A 12,756-nucleotide genomic window follows, 5' to 3' on the forward strand; every position below is an offset into this window, starting at 1 on the left:
TTTGAATCATTATGGATTTGGGTGTTAACAAGCAAAGATAAAAATTACAGCCAACAAATACATTTCCTGGCAGGTTCAGCTCTATTAAAGTGATGAACGTTGCTGTAGGAAATAACTCAATGACAGCACAGGAAAGAAACCCCCAGAGAAATCTGGACTGAAGATTTGAGCTTCAATAATCTTTTTTGGCTTACAAATTAAGCCAAACCACAAGCATACTTAAAAAATGGAAATGAAAGCAAAATATCTTATGCCTTCTCTACGCACACTTTTATAATTATGAACATACATATTTTTACCAATGAATTTTAACTGTTATATGTGCTTCCACATTTCATTACTACCTCCAAGTCACTGTTTGCATATAAACTAATTCTCTTTTAGACCAGTAATAGTTGTTTCTTTTTGAAAAGGAAATGACAAGTTTTACTATTTCCTAAAACAAAAAACACACAACAAGAAACAGGAGAACATAATTTTAAAATTAGCATTATGCACATTCATTAAAAAATATCAACTGCTTGTTTTATGTGTAAGGCATTCGAAAAATTAAGACATCAATCATGTAGTGTTTGGTAATATAATTTTCATGCAATTTTAATATAAACAAAATACTCACTTATGTTTTTATCTGCATCAAAAAAAATAAGTTTAATCTTGGGATAACATTACCCATGATTGTACACTTGAATAACAAAGAACATGTGATGTCCCTGAGCTCAGTCCCTTGCCATCACAGCAAAGCTGTTTATATTGCGGTTGCTTTTACTGAAAGTCTTCCTGAAACAGAATAGCCCTTAAATTTTAAGCCTACATTTATTCATGAACAGTTTATACCTATGCGCTGTAGTGCCAGCATTGTCTTTAATCTTTAATAGAACTTCTCATGCGCTGGAATTACACTCTAGAAAATGCAACAGTGAAAATATCCAAGTGTTTTGAATTTGTATCCATTTTCCTATTTATTTCCGTATCTTTAATTCTCTCTTACAAAGTTTGTTCAAAAACTTCACAAGTTTCTGAAGTCAAACTAATGAGGACTGGATTATTTACTGACATTCATTATAAATATATTGCAGGTTTCTTAGGTTTTTTTTTTTTTTTTTACAACTTTGCAGATCAGCTAACAATTCCTCTTACCAGGCCTATGAGTCCCGTGTAAGCTCCTATGCTACTCTAAAATGGAAGTCACCTAGTATTTTCACTGGAAAATATTTGGCTCAGGAGTACTGTTTTCACCACAGGTCTGCTGACTTCTACTTCCATACATTCAGATTCTTGCTTTTACCTCTATATTTGACATCAGCCAACTTGTAAGCGGAAAGCGTTTCCTCATCTGAGGTGAATTCCATGCTTTTTTTCAATTCCTGTCCCTTAAATCACAGTTTAGAACTTCCTATTTTCTTAATAGGTTTCTAGTTTTTAACACCTAATAGAACTATTCCCTATCATGTTACAGATAGCTTTACATGATACAAACTAACTACAATTACTCAACTTAATGCATACATAAGATAACAAATAAGCTAAGAATTTATTTTCTTGTGCTTATGTAAGTTGAGACAGGTATATTAGTTCAAACCAAATCAAGACTACCTTTAAAAAAAATCACAATATTCCCTTGAGATAAATTAATTTATATAGTCGCATTTTAAGTTCAATCTTTTTTTCAGACCCAAAGCTAACAGCTAAAAGGTAAGTGTCCTCCTGTATATACATAAGGAGAACAGGCTTGAATGCTTTGGTTATCAAAACAAGGTCAGGTTCAAATCCAAATGATGATTTATTCAGGCAAATCTTTCACTCAGAGGTTCATCTAAAAAGATCCCTGCTCTGACTCATTTCTCCTACATGTTTTAAGAAGAATGACATAAGACCCTACAAATGCATATTGACAGTTTCACACCTTTCTGTTAGTGAAATCATAGATATCTACTTTCTATTAGAAGAGCTACTGAGGACCAAACTAATTAGCAGTCATCAACTGGTAGCAAGGAACAAAACTTCAGACAAGACCTGAAAACTTTAGTCCATGGAAAATGTAGGATTTCAGATGCTTCCTTCTCTCCTCTACTCCTATTTGACAGCTCAGGTATCCTTCAGTTCAGTACATAAATCCACTTTTGGGAACAATCATCCCAAGTGTTGTACAGGCACACTCCAATCTAGACATGTAACTGAGATGCCAGACTGCACTGTATCAGTCACCAAACCTTGTGCTATTGCCTTTGTTCGGCTACAATCAACTCATCCAATGAATCTATGTTTCTGCTGCTAGATGACCTGGTATTGCTTTCACAGCATGCTTGAGCAAGTGCTTCTTGATTTGCACATTAGCAGAAAGAAATACAGACTGACAGAGGTAGCTGTACGATATGAGAAAGTAGAAATATGAAATTTTAAGGTAAAACTGAACAAAGTTGTTTCACTGAAAGAACTTCATGTGAAACTACAGTGTGGCAGTTTCACAGCTGCAACACGTGAGAAGGTCTATTTAGGAATCTGAAGTCACTACAAGTTAATCAGAAGCAAACTGAATTTTCAATAGAATTAAAGTTATTCTTTAAGGCTAGCCTATTGTTGAGACACATTTTTGTCAGTTTGCCTGGGTAGATTTACAGTTTGCTTAAATACTATGAAAAAATGTTAAGAAATGCAAGCTACCAAAAGAGGACACAGACATAACCACACATAATCCATACTAATCCATGCTCATGAAAGTGACTCCAAATGTTTTCTAATATACTTAGTAAATCATTTTTTACATAGCTAAAAAATAGGCTGCTCATCCTGCACTTTAAACCTATACACACACATACATTTAAGATACTGATACCCCACCTGCCTCAATCATCTCTTTATGCAGCTCTCTACAAAGTGCATTTATCCACTCACCACAGACAGAGCCTCGCACTAGTCTCCTCAAGTGTGGTCTCTCGGGGAGGTAGCGGTATTTGCATCCAAAGATACTGAGGTTTGATGTGTGATCTCCAAAGAAACGGAGCTGGCGGTATCTCTCCCCACAGCGGTAACAGAAATTAGTGTTACACTGGGAACAGGTCATGTGGTCACACCCTTCTGTTCTCTGGATGTGGATCTTTAGGAACAGAAGGAAAAAGAAAAGATTATTTTTAACCCCAGAAGTGAAGGAAAGCAAGCAGTACTCCAACGCAGCCCACATGCAGCAGATGAGAAGATACTGCAAGCAGCCCACCGTGGAACTCAGCATCTGCATTAAATGATACAGCAGCTGTGCTAAGTCAGCTCTGTTTTTTTAAGGCATGCTTCAGATCAAACATGAGTTACAGCTGTTTCCAGTCTTTTACATAAGAAATGCCTTCCTACGTCATTCTTCCCCTTCATTTAAACAGCCACTGTCTCAGAAGATCCTTTACTTAAGATGAAAACTTGTTTTTATTACTCAAGTAGACAAATTAGCATCAAATTTTATTAGAAGAGAAAGCAGCACAGTAAATATAGTTATGAACTCTGTATGACCCCTCCATAGATGGGTTTCCCTCTCACAGCACCTGTGGCCCTACTCTGTTTCTCATTATACCACAAATTGATTTGGCATTTTGTAATAAGCACCAAAAAGGCTCTGCTGTAGAAAGAGGAACTTGGAAAGCATGGGATGTTGGTTTTTGTTTGTTTTGTTTTTAAGTGTTTGAAAGAAAGATTCCAAAAAAAAAAAATCTATGAAAAAATAAGATAAACTTTTACAATGCCTACATCATTAAGGCGAGCTGCCTAGGCTCTGCTTCTACCTTTCCCAATCATTTTCTGCATGAAATAGCTTGTTTACTATTTCTTTATCTCCATATACTCTTCTGCATTTACTTACTTTGCACACATTTAAAGGATTCAATTTCAGTTAATAGTTCCAAGAAACTTAGAAGTAGCTGTGTAATCATTGTTGCTGTGCATAATGTGATAGAATGAAACATATTCCCCTAGACTGCCTCTCTTTTTAATCTTGCCAACTAAAATCATTGCTAATGGGGTGGTGGTAAACAAGCTTTTCCTATCTCACAAAATGGATAAATAGCACCACCCCACACACACGCTCCATAATGCAACAACAGATAAAATTTCACAGTAACTGTGGTTGGAAGTAATCAGAGGTTATCTATTTTAATCCTTAGCTCAGCACTGGTCTAACTTCAAAGGCAGACCAGACTGGTTCAAGCCTTGTCTCACCCAGTATGGGTATGTTGCTCAAAGACTAGTACTTGTTCCAGACCCTCCCTGGGAATAGTCTTCACACCTTACATCTTTCTTGCTGAAACTCATGATGATTCCTCCTTAATTTCTTATCCATATCAACCCATATTTATTTTGCAGAGAGGTACAGGTATAGACATCACCACTTAATGGCCCTGCAAGCACCACAGGTGATGAAAGCTCAGGTGCAACTGAAGCCTCTAACCTCAAGAGAGGCTTGCAGCTTCTGGGTTATCTGACACCCCCTAGAGGGTCAATAGTGGTACCGATCAAGCTTCATCTAGAACCTAAGAAATTCCTTCCACCTCAACCTGCTGCTGAAACTGGTACTCTACATAGGTAACAAGCTGACATTTTCTACTGCCACGTCTTTCAGCAAAAGACTGCGGGGCAGACATAGCCAGAAGTCACTCCAGATAGGTGTGCCAACATCACTGTGCCAATGAATGCAATCTCAAGATTTCTGCACTTTCAAACACTTCCTTTATGAATAAAACAGGAAAGATATTCACAAACACTGACTGTGCTATAAAAAGTCACACCCTGGCAGAAAGTAGATTTCATCCAATAGAAGGGATGCAAGTAGGCTGACTATACAATCATCCCCCTCTATTCTGAAAAAGCCCAACATGATTTGTTTCTATCATTCCTTTACTTGCATGACAGGTTCCCTGTTTTTCACAAGTACCTGAAAAAACACCATTGCTGATGAGCTTTATAAGCTGCTTGACTTCAAAGCTCTCACTTTTAAGCACTTACTTCAAATAAACTGGAAGAAAATCTACTCAGTTATACCAATTTAATTTTTGAAGTTACACATGGTGTTTTTTTTTAAAAAAATGTCAATTTGACTTTCTCCTACTTTTCAGGCTTTATATGAAAAACATTAACCACATTCATTGAACCATAGTCTAAGTTATTAACCTCAACGGAAACTGAGAAATGATCTATGCTATCTCCAAGCAGCATATAACAAGTTTAGAAAAACCTCTCTAAAAAAAAAAGCAACATGTCAAAAATTAATTTAAGATACAGAGCCCTTTTTACTATTTGCATACTTAAATATACTCACACACAGAACACTTAAGTATTTCGTATGTAACACTTCATTCTGTAAGAGTATCTTGCAGAGAACAGGTAAAATATAAGCTATTCCTATCAGGTGTGTTAAAGCTGCATCCAACTACTGTGAAAAGTAATCAGGCTTAAGCTCATTTAACAGTGGCTGATAGTACTCATATTATGAAGGATCAAACATGTTCAAAGCTTTTACCAAAAAACACTGAAAAACATGTGAATACTTGCTTAAGGATTTGCTTATATACAGTCCCTCCACCCATAAAGTATTCCTGTTTTCTCAGCTGCATGCCCAGACATGATAATCATGGAGAAATAAAAACCATGATATAGCTAGCAAAAAGAAGTTGTGTGTCTATATATTTACATACACAGAAGTGTATCTCCAGAAGATATCTGTGAAATACTATGACAATTTATGAGACTAATCAGAACAATATCTTCTAGGTTACCAATAGCTTTAGAAGCCTGCTCAGTAAAGAATGCCCACCTTATTAAAGTTTCTGTCTTTAGATTCCAATAGCTTTAGTTTCACAGTAAAGACCAAATACTCAACACTCAATTTTACTTCTTTTTCTGAAAATTTTGACTGTTGCAAATTTGTAACCAAAACATGAAAGAGGTTCTTTAAAAAGACTATTCATATATATCAAAATAAACATGCTGCTTGAAATACTGCCTATGTGGATTTAAAACGATAGACCAAAAAGTATGTTATGAACCCTGTTCTCTCTTTCATTATTTTCTCTTTTTTAATCAGAAATATGACAAGCTTTCTGATTCAATGTAGTACATGATATTTTATATAGAGGTTTTGAGGTGTAGCTGGAGAGAAAAAAATTAGCTCCAGTCTCTCCACACTCAAATTTTTCACTTTTGGTTTGTTATCCCTATGTACTTTTTAAATGCACTTTTTTAAAATACACAATATCTGATTAAGAAAAAACAAAGCCGCTATTTTAACCACCAACTAAGTGGTTTTCTTGATTTGCTAGTTACAGATTTGATTTAAAAAACAATATGTTGATATCAAGAACTGTTGATATAAACTTTTCAGAGGTTGTGAACAGGAAGAACTTTTTCCATTTCTGAAGAAAAATACCAGGAGAAGTTGGTTACAGTTTATGAAAAGACTGAACTCCTTCTCAGTTATTCATTTATAATATCACATTATCAGAAATAATTTTAAAATTATTTTTGTGCTAATTCTGTAGCTTTCCATGCTTTCTTCCACCATACAGTTTTTATTTACTTTTTTTTCCTGTGTTAAATCAAATGAAATCTGGAATATTTTAGAAATCAACAGCCCAATTCAAGCAATTAGAGACTTAACTGCCTCTACAACCACCTGAAGGGAGGTTCTAGTGAGGTGGTGTTGGCCTCTTCTCCTATGTAACCAGCAACAGGACTAGAGGGAATGGCCTCAAGTTGCATTAGGGGAGATTCAGATTAGATACTAGGAAATACCTCTCTGAGAGCATGGTCGGGTACAGGCTGCCCAGGAAGGTGGTGGAGTCACTGTTCCTGGAGGTATTCAAGAAATGTTTAGATGTTGTACTGAGGGACTTGGTTTAGTGGGAAATACTGCTGACAGCTGAACAGTTGTACTGGATGATCTTAGGGGTCTTTTCCAACCTTGGTGAGTCCACAATTGTAAGTATACAGTCTTCTCTTTCAAATGCACCAAAAACAGTCACACACATCATGTTTTGGAAATTAAAGGCAGGCAGCCTTTGTTCTTTTCTTCCCAGCTAGTAGCCCTCCTCTACCTCCTCTTCCACATTCATACTTTTTGATTTAATACATTATATTCTCCTTTATTTCATGTGACTTACTTCAATAGAAACAACATATGCGTTGTTTAGAAAATCAATCTGGACACGAGTCAAAGAATTAAAACCAAAATAAGATACTTCTGTCCACTCCAGAAGGAAGTTTGTAAAAAGATGTTACTATAAGACTTCCCAGAAACTGAACATTTTTAGAACTGGCTCAAACCTATTATATCTAAGCAAATGGCAGTTGCTAAAACTCAATGTCACATGTATGTAAGAGAAAGGGTAAACAAATGACCACAGATTTCACAGCTTTACTAATTTTTCTTTGTGCTTTGAAATCTTTCAAACTGTGGTACCACATTTATTTTCCCATTATCAAATTCAGAAGCTTAGCAAATTGAGAAGTATACCCTTATAGACATACAGCAAGGCTCCAAGTGCAACTAAGTATCTCCAGATTTTTAGTTCTTACTGTCAGCAGCTGCAGAGAACTGCTGAGGAAAAAAAGTGAACTGCCGTAACAAACACCTTTGTTAAGGGCAACTGGGGCAGGGGCATTGGGGGTTGTTCAAACTCATTCAAGTAGTTAGGCATCTATCCTGGAAAGACAGAAAATGACATTTTTAGGGCATGAGACTGCACTTCATTCTGTTGAAAGTACTTATGAGAAAGGGCTAAATGTCAGTCCTTTCACAGGCCTAAAGATCTTCTGGTTTTGACAAAACTTAAAGTGCCTCCTAGTTAACTTGTCCTTAAGTACTTCCTGCTTTACTCCAACATCAAATTCACCCAACTCTTCCAAGCTCTCTGGAAAACCTGATGAACAGCATCGTATTTTGCTAAAATTTTATATTTATTTAAAGCTTTGTTATAGGAATAATTCAGACTAACACACTCATTACAAGTTGAGACTCAAAATTTTCTTAATGTTTCTTTTAGATGTTAAGACTCTGTGAAACCAGTTCAGGGACTGGAAGTCCCATTTTTCTCTGCAGGTCAAAGATAAGAATCTACACAGCAAGTGTGAATTTTGCTTCAAACCCAAAACAATCTACAAATTTAGACTACATAAATACTTAAGCAGTTTTAAGCTAACATCTGTGCATCCCTAGAATGCAACTTACCTTGCATTTTGGACACTTCTGAGCATTCCTCTGCCCGTGCTCAATCTCATTGGCCCAGTGACGCAACAGCTTGTCTCCCTTTTTGTACTCTTTGCAGTTAACACCTTCATGCCAGGGAGAGTGGCACTTGAAACACCAGACAAATTGGCAAGATGGACACTGGATCTGTACAAATGGGAAAACACACATTTACAAGCTATACACTGACCCAAATGGAAAGCATGTTTTAAAAATGCTGCTCTTAGTCAAAGAGTAATTGCCCAGCAATAAGGGCCTAATACCTTCTGCAACGTCCATTTTAAAAACAAATTCAATGAGTTATGCAACACAACACTGATTTCTTTTTTAAAATTATTTTTAAAGAGAAAAAAATATAGAATTATTAAAATCCAGGAAAGGCTCCAGTCAAGCAAAGCACAGATGAGTAGCTTGTTTTCCAAGATAATTCAGTCGTCTCAAACACACCTGTCACCAGGTAAACATCAGCAGCTAACTTTCACTGTGACAGGTCCCATTCTTCCAGATACACTCCCTAGCCTTCTAACAGAGGGGTCACAGTCCTCTTCTAGCAGGAACCTGGAGAACCCAGAATGGGTTATGAAGCTTCTATTAGAAACAGGCTGGGGAAAAGGGGCCAAGCGTGAGGACCCTTCTCTCCAGTCAAGTGCTCCTACCACCATTTTGATGCCAGACACATCTGATCAGACATGAGCCAAACAGCACACTTGTTAACAACCACAATAATGGCAGAAAAGGTAAGCCAAGCTCTTTACATTGATAGAGGATCTGCTTTTCCTGCTCACCTAGTTTTGAATCATTACAACAAACACACAATCATCGCACCTTCTTCTAGAGCTTGGCTATTACTTGTAAAATCTGCTGGAGCTGTGTTTGGTAGCACACTACAGATGTGTTTGGTAGCACACTATTTGAGCAGGGCTATGAATACATGGGGGAAGGCTGGGGAAGGCATAACCCTCATGCAACTACTCACTTCCACCAGTCCATCCACAGCCCATGCCTAACACAGCCCCTGCTCTATGCCAATGCACAGACTGGCCTGAGGAATTCAACCAAAACCAGCTTCTCAGCCACAGCTGTCTCCTGCCTCCAGCTCACCAAAGACACGTGAGGAAAGGAAGGTCTCTCTTGGGGTATGGCCCAGGTGAAGCCCACAAAACATCTTTTGGAAGTTCTGGCTGCCCAGGCCCTCTGCTCAGATACACCAGCTGCATGCTACCTCAGCTCTGTTCTGAAGCCAAAGCTGGCACTCTGATCTGCCTCAAGTAGTTTGCCGCAGCACAGCCAGAATTATCGTTCATACATGCAGTTATTACATCCATTACTACTAGCAAGCTAATACAAAGCTGATCTGATCTCATAACGAGTGATTGAAACAAAGCTGTCTGCAGTCCTCAATGCTTCTTCCTAAGCCCTTTCTGCATAGGCTTTTTTTAAAAAAATATGTGAAAAATTAAAGGCAAAAACTTAAATGCTAATTGATACAATGGCTCTAGCTAGTACTTTTATGTCTCTACCTGGCCCACTGTTTAGTGGTTGCCTTTAGTTTTAATTGTACAAAACAAATGTTTCTACATTACAGCAGCATCTGAGAGCACAGCCTCATTTATGTGATGCAAAATATTTCTAGGTAGCACTGTTCAACCAACTATTTTATCTTTATCTGATGTGATAAAGTATCATCATCCATATGATGTGCTGCTCAGCTCTGTGCACCACTTCTGCTTACCTCTTTAAGTCAATCTAAATCTACAGATCAGCAAATGCAAGAATGTGAGTTCATGCTCAAAAGATTTAACAATTTTCTCACTGTATCTAAGATGGCATGTCCCCCTCCAGAATTCTTTATCTGTATGTATGGCTGAAGTGCAGATAAGGAAGACAACCTTGAGATGTAGCAGATTTTCTTCTTTTTACAAGATGTTTTAACATTTCAGTTGGTCACCATTTACTGGTCATTATTCCTCTTAAACAAAAGAGTATTTAGGTGCTAGAACACAGTTTTTTCCTTCATATCTAGCAGACAAAGCCAATGTAATTTAAAAACAGACGAAATAAATTCTAATATCCTGTATCCTGTGCAAGTATGTCTTTGTGCTCATTATAGCAAGATAGGGTGGCATTTTTTCCACAGTAAACACTAAAATACTTAACAGAAAACTGTACTTACATGCTTTCTGTCAATGAAATAAGGTGCCAGAAACACAGTTACGTAGCATACAAAACTTGTTTGCATTGAAACAACATGCTGAAGTTATAACAAGTACATTACAAACACTATTACTTTTTGTATGAAAATATGGTAATAGCCTATGGCCAGGACAAAGTATATAACAACCAACATACAAAATACAACCAGTGCCTTTTCTCAGATTCTTTGGTCTTCTGGCTAAGACTACATTAAAAAAAATATATATATATATATATATACACACATACATATATACACACACAACACACACTATCCTGCTATCTTTGCTTAATTCCTCATAAAAACAGCATAAGAGGAAAGAGGAAAATCTCCATTCTGAAGAACCTAAAAAATTAAATATTTATTGCTACTAACCAAATTCATGCAGAGCACTATTTTATGTTTCCAAAATCCAACATGCATAACAGCCACCTTTGGTTACTACTTACTGCCCTGACCAATAACCCCAAAATATTCTTTGAGCATCATGTCTTCCCATAACATACATCACAGTGATCCACTGCTAGGAAGACATGATATAGCAGACACCGCACTGCATTACTCAGTGTTTATTATGCCTCAGGCAAAGAATGACTTTGTATAGTCATAATTAAGTGTTTTACAACCTGGAAGCTTTTATTGGGTACAATATTCAGTCATTTCAGATGGAATCTGAATGAATCCATTTCAAACAAACCCACCATGCCAACAGATCTGGGAAGCTGCAAATAAGAACTGCTTACTTAAAAACCTGGTAACAATTTGAAACAAGTTTTTTTGCTGTTTTGTGTTTTGAACTTTCAACAAACATTTGTTATATGCTCTATTACAGCACACATGTAACTACAAGAAATGTAGCACACTGACATCAGATCTTTCCAAACACATTATTTAGAAAACACTGAAATAATGAGGCTGCAATCACAGGGTTGCAGAATACATTAATCAGTGACCCTGATTAAATGAACTAAAGGGATCTACTTCATGACAAGCTTTGGAGTTACCAGTTTCCTTTTTCACCTTCCACAAATCTGAATTAGTAAATGGATTTAACATTCTGAATGAGCCACTTGACTTCTCCCAGTCATTACATACCATCTGAACATACACGATGCAGACAAACAAAACAATGTTATTTTAAATACTATTAACCTTATTTTCTTGAAAGTAGTAGACAAAAAAAAACCCTGAATGTATTCTAACTTGGATTCAGTGAACCAGCATGGAACATGCTCAGGAAATGGGAACAAAACAGGACAACTATGTCAGTCCTTCAGATTCTTACTCCATGCTTCCGCTGCTTTTCTGAGAATACCATCAGATGATTTGCTTTATGTTTAGTATTAGTACATAAATCATAATAAGGACTCAGAAATTCAGATAATTCAAAGCAATTAAAAATACAGTATAGTCCAGCAAAACAGACACTATTTCTGAAAAATGTTTTTCCAAATATAAACTTTTCCATTTATTTTACGATTTCTATTTCAGTTTATCAAAATTGAGAGGATACACACAAACTTATGACAGCTGAAGGTCAATCTCCCTTGAAATAGAAAAGATTACACAAGTTCTCAGATTAACCCTCTTGGTTCTCAACTTTCTCACACACTGATCTTTGAGGCTAACAATTTCCATTTTCTTAGACAGCCAGTGAAATTATTTAAACTTTCATTTCCTCACCTCCCAGGAAAAAAACATTTCAAAATTGGTAGGTAACAGCAATACAAAGCACTACTCACTATGACATGACGTTACCAAAACTAAATACACATTAAAAATGTTCTGTGAACTTGAAGCTGCAGAAAGATTAATGGGATTCTTTGTACCTTAATAGAATGCTAGCTACACATTAGAGTGGCTGAAATAATTGTGCAGGTAACTGATTAGTTGAATAACAATATCTATCTACAGCTACACAGTTAATTCATTCCAAAATAAATACTGGCTACTGCCAAAACATTTGCTTCCTCCTCGTCATCAACCCATCCTCTTTCTTATACCAGCTGAAAATAAGCAACAACAAAACAAGTCTTGTATCCCATTGGAGCTGATCTTTGATCCAGCTCCCAGTGTGGCACCGAAACATCAATATGAACAAAAGCAAGTTGGCAGGAATGAACAGCTAAGAAGACAGAGGGAGTGCACAGCAAAATTATCATTTTATGAGCAGTTCAGGCTTAATGCTGACTGAAGTGATACGTAGCCATGAAAGTATCTGCAACTCAAGGTTCAAATTTGATCAGAAGTTGAAGAACTCACTAGTATCAGCTACACAGATCTATTCCATCACAATACTTCCACAATTACAGACACTTACAGACTCCTGACAGTTCTTTAG

At 36.7% G+C, this 12,756-nt stretch overlaps 1 protein-coding gene across 3 annotated transcripts in view; it reads right to left on the minus strand.

The window, feature by feature from the left end:
- The window catches only part of RNF217 (ring finger protein 217), a 62,031-nt gene that overhangs the window by 15,362 nt on the left and 33,913 nt on the right, over nucleotides 1-12,756 (minus strand). For all 3 annotated transcript variants that reach the window (XM_031611238.2, XM_031611239.2, XM_031611240.2), the window contains exons 3-4: nucleotides 8,204-8,368; nucleotides 2,896-3,097 (exon numbers count right to left, since the gene is read on the minus strand). In XM_031611238.2, the coding sequence (XP_031467098.2) occupies nucleotides 2,896-3,097; nucleotides 8,204-8,368 (367 nt within the window). The remainder of the gene's footprint in view (nucleotides 1-2,895; nucleotides 3,098-8,203; nucleotides 8,369-12,756) is intronic.

This window comes from Phasianus colchicus, chromosome 2 (assembly GCF_987193195.1).
Source record: "Phasianus colchicus chromosome 2, bPhaCol1.hap1.1, whole genome shotgun sequence".
NCBI classification, from domain to species: domain Eukaryota; kingdom Metazoa; phylum Chordata; class Aves; order Galliformes; family Phasianidae; genus Phasianus; species Phasianus colchicus.